The 24,149-nt window shown below is 41.8% G+C and overlaps 2 protein-coding genes across 7 annotated transcripts in view; one reads left to right on the top strand and one right to left on the bottom strand.

Moving 5' to 3' along the window:
* Positions 1–5,010, top strand: part of LOC102789674 (low-density lipoprotein receptor-related protein 8-like) — an 81,408-nt gene extending 76,398 nt beyond the window's left edge. For 2 of the 4 annotated variants that reach the window (XM_006786908.2, XM_035906138.2), the window contains exon 18: positions 2,438–5,010. In XM_006786908.2, the coding sequence (XP_006786971.1) occupies positions 2,438–2,778 (341 nt within the window). In that variant the 3' untranslated portion in view covers positions 2,779–5,010. Of the gene's footprint in view, positions 1–1,292; positions 1,366–2,437 lie in introns of all 4 variants that reach the window. The other 2 variants (XM_035906139.2, XM_006786909.2) reach the window with 2 other exon arrangements.
* LOC102790145 (KN motif and ankyrin repeat domain-containing protein 4-like) lies at positions 437–23,492 on the bottom strand. Of its 3 annotated transcripts, none has more exons than XM_035906140.2 (10): positions 23,244–23,492; positions 17,644–17,722; positions 16,093–17,556; positions 14,927–15,002; positions 13,021–13,344; positions 12,760–12,844; positions 10,495–10,714; positions 10,264–10,406; positions 9,557–9,757; positions 437–1,322 (listed from the first exon to the last, which is right to left on the bottom strand). In XM_035906140.2, exons 2-10 carry the CDS (start codon positions 17,660–17,662, stop codon positions 1,314–1,316), a joined length of 2,541 nt encoding a protein of 846 aa, XP_035762033.2. In that variant the 5' UTR covers positions 17,663–17,722; positions 23,244–23,492; the 3' UTR covers positions 437–1,313. The 3 variants fall into 3 exon arrangements, with proteins under 3 accessions (XP_035762033.2, XP_006786973.2, XP_087687750.1); XM_006786910.3 differs by lacking the exon at positions 437–1,322 and adding an exon at positions 8,186–8,801 and having other exon boundaries at positions 23,244–23,491; XM_087831624.1 differs by lacking the exon at positions 437–1,322 and having other exon boundaries at positions 8,734–9,757.
* Positions 23,493–24,149: the final 657 nt, after the last annotated feature.

Genomic DNA, 24,149 nt, shown 5'->3' on the forward strand with positions numbered 1-24,149 from the left:
TGTGGCAAGGCGAGAGAAGCCTGGCCTACGGGTCTCCCCCACTGAGGTTTCTCAGGAGTCATTTTCTGTATGTCTGACATTGCTGCCACACTGCATTATTCACTTCACACCATGTTGTGTTGGGTTCTGCTACTGCAGGGAATCCATGTCAGCAGATCTTTTGTCTGAAGTTCGAGTACTTTACTTTCAGTGAAAGTAGTTTATTAATCTAAATGAACACAATCCTTTTTTTTCATTCAGGTTGTATGATGGAGAATTTGAGTCTCACAGTCTGATTTCAGACAAACCCAATTTCAAAAAACATTGAGATGATCAGTAAAATGTAAATAAAAACAGTGATGGGACTCTTACAAACCTTTATTTTATTTTCAGTTGAACATAGAAAACATATTAAACGTTTAAAAAGAGAAAATATACAATTTTAAGAAAAATATTAAACATTTTCTCAAAAAAGTTTCAGGGTCAAGTTTACCACGGTGTAGCATCCCCTTTTCTTTTAACTAGCCCGTAAACATCTGGGAACTGAGGAGACCAGCTGTTTGACTTTTGGTAGAGGAATTTTGTCCCATTCTTGTTTGTTATAGGATTCTAGCTGTTCAACAGTCCAGGATCTTCTTTGTTGTAGTTTTCTTTTTTCTAACCTAATTAGTTGCAAAATGTTACTTTTCCAACCTTTTGTTGTCTCCATCCTAACTTTTATTGGCACATCAAGTTCAAATATTTTTTCTAACATAGTGAAACATCTCGGTTTAAACATTTGATATTTTTTTTAGTGTCCTCTTGTGAATAAAATATGAGTTCATGAGATTAACACACACATGCAATCGGCTTTTATTTACCATTTTTGGAGTTGGTGTTGTAGATAAAATCAATCTCATTTCTAGGCAAAGACTGGCGAACTTGCCTAGTGCACAATAATCTGCTGTTGCCAGGTTTCACTGCTTAATTAAACACAAAAAACCACCCATTTGCTCCATGAGTTTGACTCAGACACTGTAATCATCCAGCGTGTTCACAGATATTAGAGGAAGAAGAGGTGATAATTATACCACATAAAAGGTGGTAAGCTGAGTAAAATGTAATTAAAAATGCAATGCGTGATTTTCCGATCATTAAAATGCAGTTCAGATAATATAAAGGAAAGCATACAAATGATGGGAAGTGACAAATGTTGAAATGATGAGAAAGGATGCCAGCAACACATTTTAAAAGTGGTACAGGGACAACAAAAGAGTTGAAAAGCTGTAGAAAAACTTCCATCCATCCATTCGCTTCCGCTTATCCTTTTTCAGGGTCGCGGGGGGCGCTGGAGCCTATCCCAGCTGTCATAGGGTAGAAAAACTTGATAAAGTTAACTGCTAACAGGTTAGTAACATGGCTGGCTTAAAAAAGTAAACATCCCAGAGAGGGCGAGTCTTCGAGAACTAAATATGGGAAGGCGTTCATCAATGGTTAATGACCTGATGATTCATTTAGAAAACAGGGATTAAAGAGAATAAGTCTTTTATTGACGCACAGAGACAATATTTAAACAGACCTACTTTATAACAGCCTTACGTCACTGCTTGACTCACTGTCTTTATATTCATATAGAATTTTGAATGCTTTTAGGATTCGTACTGATATTTTTGGTAAATCCGAGATTATCTCAGTTGCTTTGGTCGATGCACTGGGAAATATTAGTTTATGTAATAGTTGTAAACAGGCCTTTTTAGAGCTTGAGCGTAGCTGTGTAATGATGTGCTGGTCTTCTTAAGATTTTTGTTTTTTAAAGGCAAGAAAAACAAGACATCATCTTTAGATAAATCTAAAGGCTGCAGGAAAATGAGCACGCGCTCTATGTGAGAAATGTTATTGTACACTGTGCACCTACAAAAGGTGCGACACTAATACATAGTGCTGAATTAAATGAAGCTGAACAAAAATGAGTGAGCCCGTTAGATCAGATGGACTGTTCTCATTATATACTTAATAAGGGGAACATTCTGTAAAGGGCCCCAAAAATATGATGCCAGTAAAGCACGAAAGCTTTATTGGTGTAATTTAATGAAACAATATTAAATTAAAATGCTTACTCAAGGACAGATATGCTGTGATGAGTTGCCAGGAGATTGTGCAGTAATGAGTTCAAATTTGTGCTCCCTGAGGATAGTTTAAAGTGAAATTACTCCATTTTGGCCCTTAATGGTGCTCTGTGTTGCTGATTTGAGTTTGATAAAGAAAACATGTTGGTTGGTGTATGACCCAACTTTGACCCAGCGTTTAGCCCAGCCTCCCACACACAACCTCTGCACCGCAGCCCCCTGCCCTCTCTGTCCCCCCGCATGCCTGTTCTGCTCCTCTCTGTGCCTGTCATTTCATGCCATGGACTCGTTATGCCTCGTTAACGCTGCCCCCCCTTCCCATGTCCCTGCCGCTGTGTGTTAAACGCATGCAGTTCCTATCGTTGCCACAGTGGTGTTCGGCCTGGTCTGCACCGCGGTCTACCTGGTGTGGCGCAACTGGCGGCGCAACTCCACCAAGAGCATGAACTTCGACAACCCCGTCTACCGCAAAACCACCGGCGAGGGCGAGGAGGACGAGATCCACATCGGGCGGACGGACGCCATGGGACACCATGCGCACCACCACCCGTACCCTCAGGGCGTCAGCATGGGAGTCGTGGCGGCGGGAGGGGGCACCTGCCCGCAGTTCATTGCCCTGCCTCTCGGGGGCAGCATGCCAGATCCCGGGACTCACTGGTACACAGAGCAGCCCATGCTCTCCACTGCAAAGTGACCTGCAAACAGGAGGCAACTCCTGGAAAAGATGGCCGCTCAAGGCACACGCACACACAGTGAGGTCAGAGGTGACTTGGACTGAGTTTGCTGAAGGAATGAACAACATATCATCAAGTGTTACATGCAGTCATTCCCAGCCATATCCTATGCCAGTTCCCATTTCAAAACCACCAGTAAGACAAACAGGACTCTTAAAAAATAGTTTCATACCTTTTTTCAGTGAGATGAGTCTCATTTTTCTTCAGTCAATGCTGAGAATTAATCACTGAATTATAAATGTGTGCTAACGTGTTTCTGACTTTGACCTCAGCTGGAATAATGGAGTTAGAGTGGGTCATCTTTTGCATTGAGTGAGGCTTGTGCTGTGTGTCTTATATTTTGTGACAGGGGCTAGTGAGAGACTCTTTGTCATCCTTGATGTATTAATTTGGGCTTGGTGTTATTCCCGGTGGGCCCACAGTGCCCTGGGAACGCTATTAGCGAAGGAGGAGCTGTGGAAATGGGACAGCCTGTGCGTTGATGGGACAATCTGTACAGATTCATGTTAGAGCCAATCACATTGTTGTTGCTGGACTCGTCTTGTGTAAGTAACATTTGTGTGGATTTTTTTTCCCATTTTGCGATTGATTTTTAAAGGTTACTAACTACATTTTGTGCTTTCTCTCTGGTACAGAGGAAGGCTTTTCAGGGTGAGTTGTCTAACATTTCAAGGTGTAGTTGAACACAGTTAATTTGAGAGGTTATGTATTTATCTGACCTTCAACACCCCTGAGGTTTAGTTAAAGAGCAGCAGGTTTGCAGACTGCGCGAAGTAAAAAAATGAGACAAAGAGTATTCAGCTTGTTTTCTTAGAGCAGGGAGAGTTAGAGGGGAGTGGGTTTTACACAGAAGTTCTGTCTTCATTATTGTGGCTTGTTTAGATGTTAAATGGTTTGGGAAAAGCAATAGGCGGCAGCTTTAGGCAGCTGCAGCGTTATGTGGTTGACAAAATTCCTCGTGTGTTAATAATTTTATTTGATCACCTGCTTTTGACTGTGACAAATGTGCACAGAAATACACATGGGGTGCAGTGATAGCAAATTCACGCTGTTCTCCAGAGGACGGAGACAGTGTGCACTTGCCGAGCGTAAACACAAACAGCATGCATAATTGTTCACCAACTGACAATGCAGCCATTCATTGTTTCAGGCAAGATACACACACGCGCACACTTGCATGCACACAGTCTCCACTTTCTGCGATGGCCGATATCTGAGTGGACAGTTTTGGATAGCGCCGTGTGGGAGGGCCCGGCCGGTGGCTGCATGTCTAGAAAGGCCTGTCATGTGATGTAACCGAAGAAACCGAAAGTCAGGGGGTGATGTAATGAGGGTGATACCAACTTGTCGTGTCAGTAAACATGCTTCATACTGGTCCCCCCCCCCCCTTCCCACATCTTTAACACATATACGCCACTTACAAACCTTAAAAGTCTAGTTGTGTGTATGTGTGTGTGTGTGTTCATTAATATGCATGTGTGCTAACGTTCATCCCACAGCCATATCTGAACTGTTTTGTATGCTCTTTGTTGCACAATCCTCTTAGAATGCCTTCTGTATTGTGTACTGCATGGAAGAAAACAGTGCGTGGAAACAGGTGTGTTAGTGAGTATGTGAGCGAGTGTGACCGTGGAAAAGCTGCGAGGGTGCTTTTTGATTCATTGGTTTGTAAATATGTTTTCATAAAGTTTTTGATAATGTATTATATACTTATGTAAAAGAGAAGCTGTACATAAGATTTTAGATAAAGTGTTGACAGGTATATTAATTTATTTGTATAAAGGAGAGCACTGCATTCCCTGATTGTAAAAAAAAATCCAAATGATCCACCAAAGTGGTTTGTGTTGTTTCTTGCTGTGCATCATTTCGCATCCTCTTTTTTCTGTGCAAAATTTCTTTTGTTGTTAACCCTCACAAAACGTGGAGACCCTTCCCCCAAACCACCCGCATCTTTGCAACATTTCCCAACCTCAGTGTCAATGAGATGATTGAGTTTTGTTTATTTGTGCCTTTTTTGTTGTTGTTGTTGTTGTTTTAATTCTTGCGTTTTCATGAAATAGACAGGGATCAGCCATCTACTGTACATGCAATGATGAACTGTGTTAAGACCAAACTGATTCCACTTTTTTGATTTCCTGTACTGGATTACTTTTGAATATCTCTATATATTGATATATAAAATATGATTGAAAACAGCCTGTGCTGTTGTATTTGTTATTTCCTTTTGCAACACGTTTTTACCATTAAGGAGTTTTCGAACAAGGTGAGTTGCAAAATGAGTTGCTTTAGAGCTGCACAGCGTGATGCTTTTCTATCAACAATAGTTCAAATGCATGTGATCCAAAAAGCGACACAACAAGTCTATTCCATAAGCCAGTAGGTCCCTGCTTTGAAGAATATATTAATGCATAAATTCATGTGATGTAGTTTTAATTATGCCAGTTTTAATTGCTTTTGCATTAACTGCCCTACATTTACAAAACATGTTTTTCAGTTGAATCTTTAATGCATTCAGTTAAATAGCTCTGATTGAGCATTTTAGCTTTAGCTAGATTAGCAAGCACTTCAGTTCTCTAGCAATCTCTGGAAGCTGGGAGCAGTCATTTCAATTACAGTGGTGGAAATAATTACTTAATCCCCAGGTGAATTTGTAAGTTTGCGGTCTCTAATTTTTATAATAGTTTCATTTTTAGTGGAGAAAGACACAATGTCAAACAAATATTCCAAAAAATAAATAAAAGAAAATAAAAATAAAAATAAAAACACTAGCAAGAGGAGTCTTAAAGCAAATATGTTTGGAACAACAGTGCTCTGATTACAAAAGCTAACAGACAAGGCAGGTTTAAGAGAAAAAGAAAATCCAGAAAAAACACATTACATAAACAGTATTAATTGGTTTCCATGTCATTGAGTGAAATAAGTATTTGATCCCCTTCAACCTGTGTGAATTCTGTGTCCCACAATTTGGCCACCATGTCTGGAGGAATAAAAATACTGAGTATGGTTGAAAGAACACCATGTTCACAGTCAAGCACAGAAGTGGAAAAATTCTGCTTTGGGGCTGTTTTTCTGCTAAGGTTACAGGACGACTTCACAGCATTAAGGGGCCAATGGATGGGGCCATACACTGTGAAAACGAGAACTTCCTTCCCTCAGCCAGAACACTGAAGATAATTTGTTGTTGGGCTTTCTAGCATGACAATGACCCAAAACATATCAACAAGGCAACAAAGGAGTGACTAAAGAAAGAGCTATTAAGGTCATGAGCTACAGCCAAATCGCTCCTGAGATGTGTGCAAACCTGTTGACCTGCAACAAACATGTTACCCCCACCAGGTACTTAGTCACGTTTTGCTTGAAGATCAATTACTTATTTCACTCAGTGACATGCAAATCAATTCATAACTTTAAGTATTCTGTCTTTCTCCATTAAAATTAATGAGGTATAACTCTCAGAAACATTAAACACTTTTTTTTTTTTTTACCTCATTTTGGTTTTCTGATCCCCATTTATTGTTTGTTTTAGTCTCTCGCTACCCTTTTCCAGATGCTGCAAACAGATGGTAGATGTGAGTTTAGCTTAGTATGCGGCACCTGAAGACTCTGATATTTTCTCTGGGATTTAGTCGAGATCAAAAACAGAGCTAGAGGTGTGTATTGATATTAAGCTTTCATCAAGTCCTCAGAAAGACCCTAAATCAGTGCTAATGCTGTTGCTGCACTTCTGCTACTAGTTCTATCCCTTGTATACATCAATATGTGTCATACATGTATTTAAACCCCATTCACATTTTGCACACTTTTGATTTTTTAAATAAAACTGGAATTTTTCTAAAAATCAAATTATACTAAGTTGCAAATGTAATTAAAATCAAAATCAGAAGTTTCTCAGCACAAAAGGATTCCAAGCCTTGAATCAGTACTTTTAGGATGTCTCCACAAGTTTTAAAAACCTGGATCTTGACTGTCCAGTCTTCCTGGCAGTTCCAACCAAGCTAAATCCATAATGTAGGAAAGTGTGCAAAACATGGAGGAGTTGCAATCATTTCTGAAACAAATGCAAATGCTAAGTTTAGCCCTACCGCATTATATTTGGCAAACTAGCAGCACAAGCTAACAAGCAGGGAAACCACAAACAGTTTCTGCTAATAAGTGCTTTTCATTACTTTTATGTGAACCGCACGGAGCACAAGTGTTGTCTGTGGAAGCTGCAGAAATATCAGCATTAAGTTGGATAACATTATTAGTTCTTATTAGCTGAAATGCTCTATAGACTGTACCAAATGAAGCCACGCTGACTGAAATGCGTTTTGCATTCAGAGTGATTCATCAGCAGACAGAGAAACTGTAGCAGATAAATCCAGTCCATTATCATTATTAAACTGAAGCCAGCAAATGCCTTCAGACTGCACAGACGCCCCCCTCCACTGTTGTATCACACCCCCTCAGGGTGTTATGGAATAGGTATGTTTTATTAGTCCACTGTTCCCTGCAGACAAAAAGAGGTGTCACAGACATTTTTATCCCTGCACAAAGGCTGAAATGAGCACTGTTACTTGCTGTAACCCGCTTCTTTGAGTGGGGGATGGGGGACGCGCACCTATGCAGTCATGTGACATGCGTATGTGTGTGTGTATCCACAGTTACATGTTATCAGAGTCATCTCTTTGAAACACTTTATTCTGACAGAGCATTTCCATACCGGCCTCCTTTTTTGTTATTTCTACATACGGATACATTTCACTACTAGAAAAGATGCCCGTTCCATCTCAGTCTGCCACATCTTCCTCGCTTTCTGACGATTTATAGTTGCTCGTGGTCATTACAGCAGGACAGCCAGTCAGCTAGAATGGAAGAAATCCTCAGGGGAAATGAAGAACCCGTGCCCTGTCACACAGAAATCCAACGCCTTCACCATCTATGCAATCCTTTTTTTTGTCTTATCTCACAAGCATAATCTCAGCTCTGTGCACAAAAAAACAAAACAGTGCCCCTTGCTGTTTCCCAGGGGGCTCGAGGAAACAAAGGCCATTCAAACAAATCTGATTTCACAACTGAATGAGCATTCCTAGGTGACATACAGCTGGAGTGCAGGTGAATCTCACACGTTGTCCTCTCACACAGTGGAATTACTGCAAATCAAAAGGCACCATGTTTGCAACCGTCTGTCACACTTGAAAGAGATTATATCTACTTCCTTGTACGTGAGCGTTTTTAGGTTTGTCTCTGCTGTGGCTTTATGTAGGGGGGATTCTTATTATGTTTGAGTTGGCTGGATGTTGGCGGTGATGCTGAAATGGATGAGCTGCGCCACCTCCTGGGCGACTTTGCCACTGCATGTTGCTCGTTTTAAACAATGAAATATCATCGCTTTTCTGTAATTTTATTAAAAACAGGCGTTGCATACATCAGTGTAGTTTTTACCAACGTGTGAAATAAACAAACTGGCCGATCGGCTCCAGGGATTTGTTTCTGTTTAGTTGGCATGCAGTATTTTGAAAGTATTTTATTGAAATGGTGCTTAGAAATGCTGAGAATTCCCCTTGGAAACATATAGGTAGAATCTTCTTACAGACAGATTTTTAGATAATACAACAAACACAATAAATATTCTTTCCATTGCATAGTTTGCAGAGCGAAGCTGCTGCACGGATGTGCAAAGATCAGCGATAATCTTAAACATCTATGGTAAAGACAAAATAAAAACAGCAGATCACTGCATGCTGCCCTAGCAACCATCATCTGCCTCACTTACTCATGCCGCACAGCCTCATTGTAATATCATCCCATTCAGCGCACCAGCTGTCACTAGTCCAGATTTCAGAACGAAAAAGCCTGCGTTTGAAGCGCCACTCAGGTGAGAGGATCTGACATGTGAACAGATCCGCTTCTACAGAGCTCGAGCTTTAGCGTGGGCCTGCAGCAGGGCAGCTGTATCGGCGTGGGAACCTTGCATGGCGATGGAAAGCGCAGTTTGACCTCGCTGGCAAACAGGAAACAAAGAAAAAAAACAACATTTCAGCTCAGAGTGCAACATTAATGTGACTGATTCTGGGTCCCCAGATGGTGAACCCTTGAAGAATTTGGTGATTTCCTGACTTTGTTATCATCTGATTGTTAAGTTAACATTATTTGTGTTACCGCACAAAACTGCTGGCGTTTCTGTAGGCCATATAAATTCATTTTTGCACAGTTTAATCAGTCTAATTAGTGTGGGTTTAGGTGAGACATGGTTTACATTCTTAAGTGTACTTTAAAGGTAGACTGTCACAAGCAGAAGAGAGATTTGCCCCCGTTGCTCTTTCCCTGCCTCCACTTGCTCCGCATGGCACAGATATTGTACTGTTAGCGGATTAGCTCCTCTCAGCCCAGGGAGATTTGTCTTACTGTAGCCTTGATTAATCCTGGGGAAGCTCTATTCTGCTACATCCAGACTGTCAGTCCACTCACATCCACAGTGTGTGTCAACACATTCAAGCTTTCACGCATCTAAGCTGCTTTTCTTTGCATTCAGTGATGTGAATGCTAAGGTAGATGTGCCATTTTGTTAACAAATGGAGGTGAATCATCACATGATGATGATTCCTAAAATTGAATTTTAATGGGTATGATGCCCAGACTATTGTTGCATCACAACATTATGATCCAGTTCACTGTGATCCCTGAAAATGACCACAGAAAAGAGTTTGCCAGCATTGTTTCCCAGGTTACATGATGATTTGTTTGATGTGGTCTTACCTTGTCAGTCAGAGTGAGGTCACACTGGCTTCTCTCCAGCAGGAGCCTTGCGATGTGCGTGTGGCCCCTCTCAGATGCGAACATCAGCGCTGTGGTTCCCTGGCTGTCCTGGATGTTAGCGTCTGCCCCACAGCTAAGCAGCAGGCGAACCATCACAACTCGGCCATGTCTCACTGCCAAGTGCAGAGCTGTTTGGCCCGTCTGTGCAGAGAGGGAGAGAGTGTGAGGCCCTCTCCTCTTTCTTCTTCAGCTTTCATTCTTTATCTTTTAGTAGTCAGTGTCTTACTAACCTCTGTTTTATAGGGACAAGCCAGCAACTCTCTTTGGTATACATGCATACCCAGGTCTTTCAAACTGTTCATAACAAAGGCTGAAAGCTGAATGTGCAAACCCTTTACCCCAGTTTAAGATAATCCTGATGACATCATCCACTTTCTCTGAATTTGAAAATCTCCTCCCAGAGCCACAGAAGACATTATACAGCAGTCTCAGTATGAACTCTGTCACTGATCATTTTTTCCTGTGTAAAATCTACCAAGTGATTCATTAATAATGGATGTGGTTAGGTATAGCTTTCCATTCACTGCTTAGAAAACAGTACAAACCAGCACAGGGTGCTATAGGAGGGAGCTGCGCTGCCATCTCACACTGATATCCCACTCCACCCCCCTCATCCCTATTACATTTGTTCTTATTGCTTGTGGTACCTTGCTGGAGCGAATGTTAATGTTGCCCTGCTCCATTAGTTTGCGGACAACTTCCATTCCGCCGGGTCCATCGGGGGCTGTCAGCGAGGCCAGCATCACCGCCGTGTAGCCAGAATTGTTCTGAACGTTCACATCGCTGACACCTGTGGCACAGGGAAGATGTCAGACGTTTTTAGTACTAACAAACGTTATATTACAATAGCTTCGACAACACGGTTACCTATATGTTACCTGTATCCAGGATCAGGGTGACAATGCTGTAGTTGCAGTGGGAGACGCTGTAATGAAGCACTGTGTTCCCGTTGTCGTCCGCCAGATTGACTAGAAAGGCCAGCAGGGAGGGTGTTTCCTTCTTTATGTGTTTCAGGTATGCAGCCACCCTGCTGGCCTCAGAGGCCTCCTCTGCTGCTGCACTGAACCAGTGCTGGAACAACACAACCAGGGCCTTCCTCTGGAAAATATATGAATAAGAACGATTCCTGGTGAAGCATGAATTTAATTAACATATATTACATGTTTAGAACATTTAGCAGTCCTGCTTTAAAGGTATATGTGGTACACATGTCCTGTTTCTGAGGACAAGTTTTGCATGCTATTTTTATTGTTTAAAGTTTATCTGATGAAGACATCATATCCAGTAGCGTTAATGCTGCTCTGTGGCTGAGTAGTTGCTTTTCTGGCCACCTGTAGAATATAAAATATAAAATATTCTCTCTTTGAAGCTCCTCTGTGGGGCTGGAAAAAGCCAATATGGAAGTGCTGCAAACTGCAGCTCCTTAAATGGCAGCTCATGACCAATGTTCTCTCTAAGCTGCACGCGTGCAAAATTGCACACTGCTGGCACGGTCTCTGCGCACAGAAAATCTGCGTTGTGTACAAAAAAAATCTAACCTGAATTGAAATTAAAATCAATACTTTAACAATTCTGTTTTGCAGTGTTAGTCAGTAAGTGACTGGCTGCTCCAGTATGGGATTAGAACGATGCCACCTTATCCCAACTTGGCATTTAGTTGTTTAGGAAGGGGGAAGTTTTGGAGTGACGGCGATGTTTTGAGATGTGAGAGATTTGAAATGTTTAGCGCAAATCTTGTGTAGTTAGTGTGTAGTGTAGTCTGTAGTTTTGTTGTGTGTGCCATAACAATGAGGCGACTACTGAATGTTACAGGTGTTACAGGAGTGATACATCTCCTGTTGTCAGGCCTGCAGGTATCAGGCTGTTGTTCTCTTTTATCTCATAGTGGACAGAAATTATTTTTGGAGTGGCACAAATAATTTGTGTGGCATCAAATTTGATGCAGAACAGCTGATTGTTCTGTATATAGTTTGAAATGTTTATTTTAAAAAACCGCCTTGGCTGCATTTTTAGGTAAACGGCTGCAAAAAACTTTGTTGTTTGCATAACTCAGTTACTTTTTTTGAAGAAGTAACTATATAATTAATTGCCCAACATTGGTCATTATATACTGTATTTTGCAGACAGAGAGTTACAGACTCTCTCCCAGACCACAGACTCATACTCATGATACAAGTCACTGCTTTATAAAAAATAAAAAAAAAAAAGGAAGAAAAAAAAGAAAAGAAAGTTGTGTTTTCAAAATTGGAGTTCAAGTTATTTTTTACTTCAAATAGTGTTAACATACTGCACAGGTCATGGACAAGATTTTTTTTTAAATTTTCATTGTAAGTGGGCTAAATCAGTTAATTAAAAGTAGTCTAACATAAATGTAAATGCTGTAACTTGGATGGATTTGATGCTGGCGTGACCACAGTGCACACGTCTGATGTTGCTCACAGTGGGACTGCTCAGGGAGTTTGTGTATTCGCTCAGACACGTGAAAAATTAGAGGGAACATTGCTCATGACAAATCCCTTAGATGTCTATGTTAAAATAGCTGACTGTGGATCAGAAAACAAAACATGTTAACAACCTGGTCCGTTTACGAATGCAATGAATTATGGATTAGCCTTGTTGCATGATAACTCCTCAGAGCTACCCTCGTGTAAATCAATCATCAAATCAAATGATTTACATCATTGTAGCAACATTCAACTTTTGAAATGCAACATGTCCCAATAGAAGCAAGTTCACGGGCGCGGTGATTGCAATCCACTTCAAAACAAGGCAATGAAGTAACAAATAGAACCACAAAGAAGGAAAAAAATGGTGTTTCCAGCTCCTTTTTTTTTTTCCCCTATACAACTCTGTTTAGTGTCTGTTCGTTCTGGCGTAAAGGGTTCTGCAGATACCCTGGTACTGCAAACTCTGTTCAGCAGGCATTTATACTGCATGTCTCTTTGGGGACAGATTTTTGTCAGCATGATAGGATGACAACCGTCCAAGATGTTTATTTGGCTGGGTTCTGAGAACTCATTTGTGTCTCTGCTGGTGTGATCACACAGTAGTGTCTATGTAGTGCACAGACATATTTTTAATGCAGTAAATGAAAGAAAAATTTCATATCTATTTAAATTTAATCTCTAGTCTTGACTGCTTACCATGTCATCATTGGGGTTGTCCATGTTGTCCATGTGATTATTAAGGAAATGACAGGCAGAAATAAAATCTGCATTCACTGCTTCTCTGGAAGAGGAAAAAAATGTGTATATGTGTGCTCAAGGAAGGTCATAATAGAGCGACAGTTCACTTTAAAACATGAGGAACATATTATATTATGATCAGATGAAATTAGCTTCCTGCTGAGTGCAATTATATCTTCCAAACAGACACCGATTGGGTGTTTGTTGAGGTCCTCTCACCTGCCTTTGGTGGTTGTTTCTGAGCCAGAGTTTCCCTCCATCTGTTCTCCTGAGGGCTGTGTTTTCATCTTGGCCGTTTTCTCTGTAGCCCTAGCTACTAGAGATACATCACCTCCATCTGTCCCCCCAAAACCTGTTCCTTCCAGTTTCATCTGTCTGCCTGGGTCAATTTGCTTCTCTTCTTCCGTTCTTCTCTTCTCTGTGTCTGCATCCAGCTGGGCAGGAGCCACCTCCCTAGGAACTGTGCTACTGTTCCTCTGCTCCAAATCATCATGGACACTTTGGCTCATACAGGCCTGATTTTTACTGGCAGTCTCATTGCTTCTATAGAAAAATGAAAGAATGTTAAATGTTAAATGTTACAACTGCTTCTACACTTTTGGTTTGTTTTTTGATTTCGGTGACAGAGGTTGGTGAACTTATACATAATAAATCTTGTGAATTTGCTTAATTATCTCAAACCAATGACTAGTCTGAATGTCTTATGTATGTTTAGAGGAGTCAGAGGCTGGGAACCCTTATACAGTGCATACAGAAAGTATTCACAGCACTTCACTCGTCCACTGGTCAAAATTCAACACATAATACCCCATAATTGCAAAGTGAAAAAGTGTGCTTAAATTTTTTTTTAACATTTATTAAAAATAAAAACCAAATATATAAAACATGAACATAAAGATTGTAATTATATAAAGATCTAAGGAAGGTGCAGATACATTTCCGGACCATTAAAGTCCCCAATGAGCACAGTGGCCTTTGAAACCACAGGACTCTTCATAGAGGCCAATGGGGTAGAAAGGTCACCTTTCTGACCAAAAACCTGATTGTCACTCTCACAGAGCACCAGCGTTGCTCTGTGGAGAGAGGAAAACCTTCCAGAAGGACAACCATTTCTGCACCACACCACCAATGAGACCTGTTGGGTAGAGCAACCAGTCTGAAGTCAATCCTCAGTAAAAGTCACATGACAGCCCACCTGGAGTTTCCCAAAAAACATCTGAAGGGCTCTCAGACCACAAGAAACTAAATTCTCTGGTTCAAACATTAAACCTTTTGGCCCGAAAGCCAATTGTCATGTCTGGAGGAAACCAGGCATCGCTTATGACCTGGCTAATACCATCCCTACAGTGAAGCATGGGGGTGGTAGCATCATGCTGTGGGGGTGCCTTTCAGCAGCAGGAACTGGGAGACTTGTCAGGGTTGAGGGAAAGATAAATGCAGCATTGTGCAGAGACATCGTTGATGATAACCTGAGTGCTCTGGACCTTGGACTGGGGCGAAGGTTCATCTTCCAACAGGACAACTACCCTAAGCCCACAGCCAACATAACAAAGGCGTGGCATCAGGACCAGTCTGTGACAGACTTGAACCTAATTGAATATCGTTGGAGAGATCTGAAAATGGATGTGCACAATGTTGCCTTCCAACCTGATGGAGCTTGAAAGGTTGTTCAAGGAAGAATGGGAGAAACTGCCCCAAAATAGGTGTGCCAAGCCTGAAGCATCATACTCAAAAAGACTTCAGCATGTAGTTGCTGCCAAAGTGGTTGGTGCTTCAAGAAATATTGAGCAAAGGCTGTGAATACTTTCCTGCTTGTACAGTCAAGGAGATATTTTACTTGAATTGTAATGCTGAACCAGAAAACAAATTCCTTTATTGCTATTTTATTGTAGATGAATGAAGTAAACATACTTGTGAGGCTTTGAAATATGGTTTATGATCCCTGTGTCATTTTACGATACAGGAGCTGCCTCTTTCCTCCCCTTAACTGACAACAGGGAGTGGTACTTATATTTCAGACTTAAATCATGATGTTTTTCTGTGTCGGGACTGTATAGAACCTCAAATCAAATAACCGACAATCATAACATTTAGGGTTGCTAAAGTCAGGGAGTTATTTACTAACCCTTCTTTAACACCCCCAGAATGTAGGTTTTTCGACGTCTGGGCACATCCTTCTGTCTGCAGGATGGATTTAGAGGCTACACAGAAGACAAACACAAAGGATATGATGAAATGTCAGCATTACATGCTCCTCATTAGATTCAATGGCTTGTTTATGTTTGCATAAACCATTTCATCACTGCTAAAGCTCATTGTAATGCTGTCTGTAAATCCAAGAGCCGCCTACTCATCAGTTAAACAAAAAAAGAAACAAAACACAAACCCCATCAGTTTCCTTCTAATCTATCTGTCTCAGTTTTATGATGCAATGTCTTTTAAAGTAAATGGTGACTCAGTTTGAGCTTCAAAACTGACTATAAGCAAACATTTTGCTTATCAGCTTCCTCTTACTCAATTTGTCATCGTCCTGGGTTTTAAAATTTTTGTTATGGTCTTGGAATTCTTCTTATTTAACCTTCTTTTGGTTCTCAGTTTGATCATTTCTCTTTATTCTTGTTTGACACATTCAGTCTTAGTTCTTTGTTTCAGTTTCTGGTGATTTTCGAGTATTCTGCCTTTGGTTTATTTTGTCTTCCCCTCTTTGTCAAGTTTGCATGTTTAAATCTATCATCTCTGTTCAATTCCTTTCTCGCTTGTGCTTTATATTGAGTTCTTGTCCTTGTCTCGTCCTCCCTGATTACCTTATTACCTTTTGTTTTTTTTACTTAGTCTACCCGTGTCGTTCACTGAATAATAATTTCTCATGCCTCCTGGTAATTTGCTTTCCTTAGCTTTGCTTTCTGTTTTTGTACCGTGCAAACCTTTAGACTAGTCAGCATTAAATGCTGGCCTTATCTCACCTCCATCTCCTGTGTGCTACATTTGGGTCCACAAAAAAACTAACCTCATTCCATGATACATGATGCAAAGGTTCATACAGCTAATGAAATGCTGTTGTTGTTAACAGTTATTAGATGAAAATTATTCTTATTCTTTGCACTACACAAAGCTCCGCCGACTCACTTCCAACATTCAGATTTGGCTAACCCTATTAAACCCAATGGGATTTCTTATACAAAAACAATAACACTGATCCTGGCTCACTTTGACTTCAGTGTTACTATTATTAACTCTGAAATGTGGCTTCTGTTATCTTCAGCTGTATAGCTACCTGCTGAATCTTCTTACCGTCACTGTCTCCACGCTGTTTGTGGCAGGACATGAGGATGTCGACAAGTCCCATCATCTCCTGCTGCAGAGAGTTGACTTTGGGATCTGGGTGCTTTAGATGCTTGCCCTCTTTTCCTGATTCACTCTCTGTGCACAAACACTTCCACTGCTGCTCCAGCAGACTCTTTATCTTCTTTATGTGATGGATCACCTCAGCTGTGTCTGTACCTTCAGAAACCAGTGGACGTCTCTCAGACGATGTTGAACTGACCACAGACTTGTGTTGCTGCCTTGTTTGATCGTTTGCATTAACCGCTCTTTTACTAATAAAGCACGGTGCTTTATCATACTCTGATCTCACTACCGTCTCATCTCCATCCTGATCTACCACCACCCTCTCTGCACAGACCCACACTGCAGGATTCTTAATGAGGTGTTCTATCTTCTCGTCTTTCCTTTTGCTTTCCTTTTGCTGCTCCTTCAGCAGCCCTGACACTCTCTGGAGCTCCAGGCTAGTCTCGTGGAGCTTCTGCTCCAACACAGCTACTTTGGCTTGCAGGGAGGTCACTGTCAGCAGCTCATCCAGATCTGTACTAGTCCTCCACTCATGCGTAGGATTGGAGTCATCTTGGCTGACACGGTAATTTCTAGGAAATATACTGTGACTTTCATGCTGAAGTCCTCTCAATACTTTGCTATTGTGAGAGGATGTACCAGGATCTGTGGTGCCGTTCATTGTGATGGGATGGTCACGTGGACTCAGTCCCAGACGAAGTCTTTCTCTTTCCTCCTGGAGGATGCAGATCTGCGCTCTGAGCTCAGGAATGACCCTCACTTCCATCTCAAGGTCCCCCACTCGTTCGAGGGCTTCAGTGAGGCGCCTCAGCAGACCTGAGCAGTCCTGTGGCCGAGGGCTGTCCGAAGAGTGGAACACATCTTCACATGAGATGTTTCTTCCCCCAAGGTGATCCTTTGAACTCCAGACGCTGCTGTGGTCATCTGTGGACTCTGACCCTTGTCTCAGTAAAACCGTAAGTGGCAGACTGGAGGCACGGAGGAGATGGGGTCTGATATGTTCCCCTAGAGGTTGCTCATCAAACTCCTTGATTCTGGCTTCCATCTCTGCCAAAGATTTAAACCCTGTGGGGGAAAGAGGTGGCCTGTGATCATATGCCCAGGAAGTATAGCCATGATGATGATGGGCATCTGACAATCGAGACCTGGGGCCAAGAGCTCCGGTAGATCCCCAGGGGCTCGGGCGGTAGCCACACCCAGAAGCATTGAGGTGCCTTGGTAAAGTGCTTGCACGCACTTCCTTGCTTCTGCGCTGAATGGGAATCCTTTTGATGGTGTTCCCTTTCTCTATGTCGTCTACATATTTCAGAAAATCCAGGTCAAGTCGGAAGCCATAAGGGGTTTCCACTGAATATGGGGGCTTCTCCTTGATTCCGTTCTGTGCTGTTTTACAAGGTGCAATATTCCCTGCAAAAATTACAAACAGTAAGTGAGCATGCATTTCAAATAAATATCAGATTCAGTGAAATTCTGAAGCGAAAAACTTTTTTCTACCATTTTGTGTCGCCATCATTTGTTCTCCTTAGTTCTCCGAAAACTGTGTTGACACATTATCTGATTGGACCTCGGGCATCTGACAAGAAAAAAGAGGACTAAATTAAGCCAACAACAACAACATATGAGAAACCTGTTTCTGCATTTTTACAAGTGGTCGAAGTGATTATTGTGTGGTTATATAATAATGTAATGAGCATATTGCAGATTTCAACATTTTGGCTCTGACATTTACTTGAGGTTTATATGTGGTGCGTTTGGTGGCAGACTCAGTCCAAGTTTTGCGACCAGACGGAATAGCAATCATCCTTGTTTGTGCTCCACACACAATATGCTCATTCATTCACCCACATGTAGTGAGTGGATAACAAAACACAAACATTCAATTACGCCGAAGTACTTTTTCTCTCTCCCCCTCTCTTATTCTCTTCTCTTCCCAAAGTTTTCTATTTTTTCTCACACTCTTGCTGCTTCATTTCTTCCGTCCACCAGGCAGCTATTATTCAACAGTGGCAGGCCTGATCTTCACTTGATTACAGCCCTGCCATCCAGGACGAGAGCTGAAAATAGCTTGAGACTGTTTAGCCCAGCAGCTATGGCCAGCAGTGCAAAATAAACTCCTACAGACATAAATACAGACAGTCATTGTTCTGACTCAATACTTTCCTCCCTTCCTTCTCTCCCTGTGCCTCCTACTAGGTCTACAGTTTTCTTTCAGAGAGTTTGTTTTTCTATCACCGAACTATCTAGAACTTCATCTTTCACCTTGGAAAGTGATGTATTTTTACAGTGCAACGCTCTACTGCCTTTTTAATATACTGGCGTGCCCTTCTCCTCTTTTATATCACTCCTCCCCCCGCCTCCCTCTCTCAGCATCTCCCCCTCTTAAATCTTTACCTCTTCCCGCCTCCCACGTTTCCCCTCCTCTCTCCTGACCACCAGCCTCTGCGGCTGCTTGCTGTCCTCTTGAGGCACGGCGGCCACCAAGCCACAGCCCCAAACAATGTCAGCTATGCAGTAAACAGACAAACACCACCAAATGTCCCTGCTGGGAATTTTCACCTCCATCATTCACGCACTCGTTGGTGGCCGGCAGTAAACAGCAAAGAAATGTGCAAATTGCAGACACGCAGGGATGTGAGCAATTTTGCAGAATAAAGCCTGCACACTGAGACATATACATGAGGCACAGATACTGAGGGCTGTACATTTGGAAATATGGTGCATATATATTTACAGGGCACGACACAGTTCCCGATTAAGAAAAAAAAAACACTGAGAGATTTACTTTTCAGAAATAAATAATTTGATGCTCAGTATTGTGCCATGAATAACTGATAAATCAAAGATGACATAAAACGAATTAAAAAAGCAGTGTTATTTTTTAAAAAAGAAATTACTTGACGAGTATTAACAGTGCAGGGTGCAGAGAGAAATGACAAGCAACATTCAGGGAAGGTCCCCTATCAGTGTACTGAGTGGACTTGTTTGGTACTAAAGTTTCAACTGTTTTGAGCTTCGTTTCTCCGACTTTAATAGCCAAAATCTTTTGCACGAACAGAATAATATAAACTATTCCTTTTTTTCTATCATATTCAGTTCTGTTACCCTTGCATATGTCTAACCACTGTATTAGATACTAAAACTACATTATTTACTGTTATTTTCTTGTGGCTTCCATGATGTTGAGAGGACTCTTTTAGGCAGACGTCTGACAAGTCTAAGTTTAGCTCGTACATGTGGGCGTAAAGCTAAAGCACATGTCAGGCAGTGAGACCCAGATATGTCTTCATTTTAAAGGCTAATTGAAGACCATTCAGGTGCTCCAGATATACAGAAAAATCAAGAGGTACACAAGAAATATTTCCATAAAGCTAGTGTAGCATGAATAATAGAAAAAGAGCGTGCTGATTGCAAGCAGAGACTTCACTATTGTCTCTGTCAATCAGCGCTGAAGCACAGAGCACCTGTTACTGCTGATATCCCGATCTCTCTGTTGACTCAGTTCAAAATATAAGCTGCTGGCTCGACTTCAACCCAATGACAACAAGAAACTCTTTTACAAGTAAAGAAGTTTTAGGTTCTCAATAAGAAATGTCTGGCTTACTTTAAGAAAAATATAAGCGTTTAGTACCTGCACAGAAAGAATTTGGTGGGGCTAAAATGCACTTTTTGATTTCTTATGAGCAGGCGGACATAGCAGCGCTGTATTTAACTTAAAGCAAGAGCTGGATCAAGTGACCCTGAACGTCCCCATAGTTACGCTGCAGTAGGCCTAGACTGCTGGGGGTTTCCCATGATGCACTTTTTTTAAGCTTCAGTTACTCTTTTGCACGCACTATGTGTTTATAGACCACTCTGCATTTAATCATTACTTATTATTATTCTTGGACTCTCTTCCCAACTTGTCATGGTAGATGGTTCTGCTAGAGGTTTCTTCCTGGTAAAAGGCAGTTTTTCTTTCCCACTGTCGCCAAGTGCTTGGTCATGGGGGGTTGTCTGATTGTTGGGGTTTTCTTTCTATTATTGTAGGGTCTTTACCTGACAATATAAAACACCAAGAGGCAGCTGTTGTTGTGATTTGAAATATTGGAGAAAAAAATGAAAAAAATGGAGAGACTTAAAATAGGTTATTACAGTGCTTGGAAGCAGCTAAATATGGTATACGTTCAATAAACAAGGTATACAGGCCCAAGAAAGAATGATTTATGCAGGATTCTGTGCAGTACCTCCCCAATGATGTGAGAGATTTTAGAGTCACACAGAACGTCATAACTGGAAGTTACTGGCGCTAAAGGTGATTCTACAAGGCTGGAGCAAGGATACTAAAGTTTTCACAGGACTCTACACTATCCCGTCCTGTGAAAACATTCCTTTTCATAACTGTACAGTTAAAACCTTTTTAACCTGGAGCCACGCTAGCTCCCCCCCCCCCCCCCCCCCCCCACCCCACCTACCAGTCAAGGCTAGCTGTAGTTGAACATTAAAATGGCACTTGTAACTGTAAAGTACAGAGCCCCGCAAGGGACATGGGAGAAAAAAAAATTAAGACGGACTTTTGTGAGATCTCGCAAAACAAACTCGGGATCTCGCGAAAGTTTTGCGAGATCTCGCAATAGTTTTAGCCGCATTCTTCGGAGGCCACCAGCTTGAAGCTGACCGGGAGGTCGAGGCAGGATGTGCCGGGAAAGCGGTGTTCCTCCCGGCTGTAGTAGGTCTTGACCTCCCGTTAGCTTCGAGCTGGTGGGTGCCAGATCTCCGAAAACGTCGGAGCACTTTTGCAAATATGTGATGTCTTGTAAACCGAGCAGATAACTGACGTTTACACAACTACATTCACGCCTCAAAATATCCTAAAAACTTTTGTGAGATCCCGAGTTAGTTTTGCGAGATCTTGCAAAAGTTCATCGTAATTTTTTTTTCTCCCATGTCCCTTGCGGGACTCCGTAGTAAAGTAGTTATCTCCAAAAATGTCAAACTTTTAAAAACATATTATTAAGCAATAGGAATGCCAGTTTTAGATGCTTTATTTTCAGTTTTCGAGCAAACAAAGGAGCTTCACACTGCTTGTTGTTTCCCACAAGCCATCCATTTTTACACATAAATATAGACCCGAACATTTCCTCCTCACCAGGTTACCACAGAGGAAACAATATAGCAAAGTTAGGGTTACGCATTTCCCAGGAGCCACTGCCCAACTCTCTCCACATTTCTGTGGCATAGGTTTTAATTGTCTGGGCCTGGAGGAGTAGGCCCACCTCACAGGAAACCCACGAAATGAAATGTAAAATATTTGCTTTACCCCAAACAGGCCCCAGCCGAACAGCAGTGCACAGCAGTCCTGCTACCTCCGCACATAATGAATTCAGTCCAAAGTCAAGCATTGCAATGGGCTCAAATTTTCTTAAAAATAAAGTAAAAAATCAAGGCCTCCTTTATGTTCAGCTCTTGTTGTTTTTCGGCTGGAGGAACGCCACATTCTTCTCGCACAGCTATTTTTCCTTTACTTCAGTTTCTTTTTATCCTTGTGTGCCCACAACAGCTGCTCCCCTCCTCTGGGTGAGTGCGTCCTCTCTCATACAGACCTTAAGGCTCTCCCTGCATCAGCATAAACCTCATAATCACAACATGTCTGTCCACAGCATTCTTTACCAAAACCACACGTTCAGTGTTCACTCATGATGTCAAATGGCTGCAGCCTCCCTATGTAGCTGCAGTAAACTGGACTAAGAGCTAATTTATTGTTGAAAGTAACAGGTCAAGATTTGCGGTTGTCATAGATGATAGCAAAACATTTCACCAGGCTCATCTTTAGCCATGTTAATCATGTGACTCTCTCAGAAATATTGAGGCAACGTTTTGGTGGATTGCTATATCCCCAGAGGAAGTGTCCTGTGTTTTTTGTAATATAGTGCAATATGATCAAGGTGATAACAACTGTTAGCTTGCTAGCATCCCAAAATTAGCATCTGGTCCAGACAATGCTCCGCCTACAAGCTGCTGAGCTGCTGCAATGGAGTCCATCTATTACTTGTGGAATCAGTCCATGCATTTATGTTTTCTTGGGTTTCTGAATATTACAGGAGTGGGGACCTCGTAGTCACATTGCCACCGACAACACTGTATTGCACACATTTTGACACAATTGTATGAATATTTGTGAAGATTTAGGTGTTTCCTTACCTGTTAATAGTGAGATTAAATAACTTCAAACCATAGCTTTCTCCGTGCACTGAACCTATAACCTGTGTCTCTTTGCTTCTTTACTGTCTGTATATATGTGTCCACATGTTTTACTGTCTATGCTGTGTTCCTGGAAAAAGTCCTTCCTCTCCTCTTGTTTTTTGGCTGTATAGCCTGTGGTTTTTCCAACTCATAACTCTAACCCTCATCTTCTCTTTGGAGCTGATTTAGGAAGCAAAGCCAAGTGTTTGGGCTCAACCCCCTGAATCCCCCTCCCCATCCTATGTCTCCCCATTGCTCTGTTTTCCCTGTTTCTTTAAAACATTTTTCACTGCCTCCTCAAAGTGTTCCTAGAAATTATTCAGGTTCTGTGATATCCCCTCCCATATGTTTTGTTTTGGTGCTTTTGAACCGCTGGACTTGCCCTGTTCCCATTCCAACACCACCAGGGTCAGGGTTGCAATGAGTTGCAATGTGGCATTCAAAGCCTTACTGGATGGTATGTGGAGCCAAAGCTCATTGGATAAAACAGTTGCCTGGAGCCTCACACAAGGAAAAAACAATGATATGCTAACATGGGAGGTTAAAATAGAAACATGGGCAATGCAGGCAATGAGTTTGTGTCTTCATTGCATAAGTAAAAGTGTAATAAAATAAAAGTGACATTTAATCTTTTGAATGCAAAGATGTTGTCCCGAAGAGCTGTTTAGTATTCTTACTTGACCCAGAAGTCCACTCCACACCATTTGTTAAATCCATTTAGAGTCAAAAGCTTTTCTGACCCTGAATTTAAATCAGCCGGTCCCTGATCGAAGACATTCAAGGTCATCTTTCTGCATCTTGGCTTTGATTAACTGTCTGATCCAACAGTCCTCAAATGCCTGCAGATATGGCATGAATATTATATCTGAGCTTACCTTGTGGCATGTTGAGCAGTTTCCCCCACTCTGTACCGCTGAACTGTGGGAGTGATTGCCAGATAGTCCTCTACCGTCTGCTCTCAGCTAGTTCAGCCTGTCTGTCTCCTGAGAAGGCAGGGAGGTGCTGTCAGGGAGAGTGGCATGCCGCGGCTATTTGGTAAATGCCAACGTGCAGCCCTTGCCATAACAGAAGCTGGGTTTACTTGTGTGTAAAAGGGAGCAATGAGCAAGGAGGAGCTTGTGAACATGCCTCCTGTCCAACTAAACTGACAAGTGGGAGGCTAGACATAGACGATCACACCCACTCCTCCAGACAGCAGCCAATAGAAGTTCAGAGATGCAGCCGACTGGGAAAGACAGCTGCTCCTTTGGAACCCCGGTGACAACACGTCAAAGTATGGAGCTTCTGGTAAGAAATGAGAGAAAGTACTAGTCACCTTACTGTGTTACCATGTAGAGTCTCATAGACCTCCCTCTTTGAGAATGTGAAATTCTACCCAGTGTTATGTGATCTGTGGCCTCTATAATCTGGTAAACACTGGGCGAAGCACAGGGCTTGGTGGCATTCACGGGGGTTAAGTCTCTCAACGCATACCTCTCGTTCTGTAGGGATCCTCTTTCAGCCTGTTACTAGCATCTTCCCATGAGAATCACCATCACGCTGGGAAAATGGTAAACAGGCAGGTATTTGTACAACACTTTCGACACAGAGTGGCCCAGCAGAGCCCTTTTTCATCCCTTTATTTTAGTTAAGAGAGAAATACCAACATCTCAGTGACTGCTTAACTTTCATGGTCATCAGAGAATAAAAACTAGGACCACAGATGCTCCAAGAATTAATTCTTTCTGAGAAATATCGCAACATTTTCTAAATTCATATGGTATCCATAACCTCTATAACTA

Source organism: Neolamprologus brichardi, chromosome 18 (assembly GCF_056152115.1).
Source record: "Neolamprologus brichardi isolate AB-2024 chromosome 18, ASM5615211v1, whole genome shotgun sequence".
Taxonomy (NCBI): domain Eukaryota; kingdom Metazoa; phylum Chordata; class Actinopteri; order Cichliformes; family Cichlidae; genus Neolamprologus; species Neolamprologus brichardi.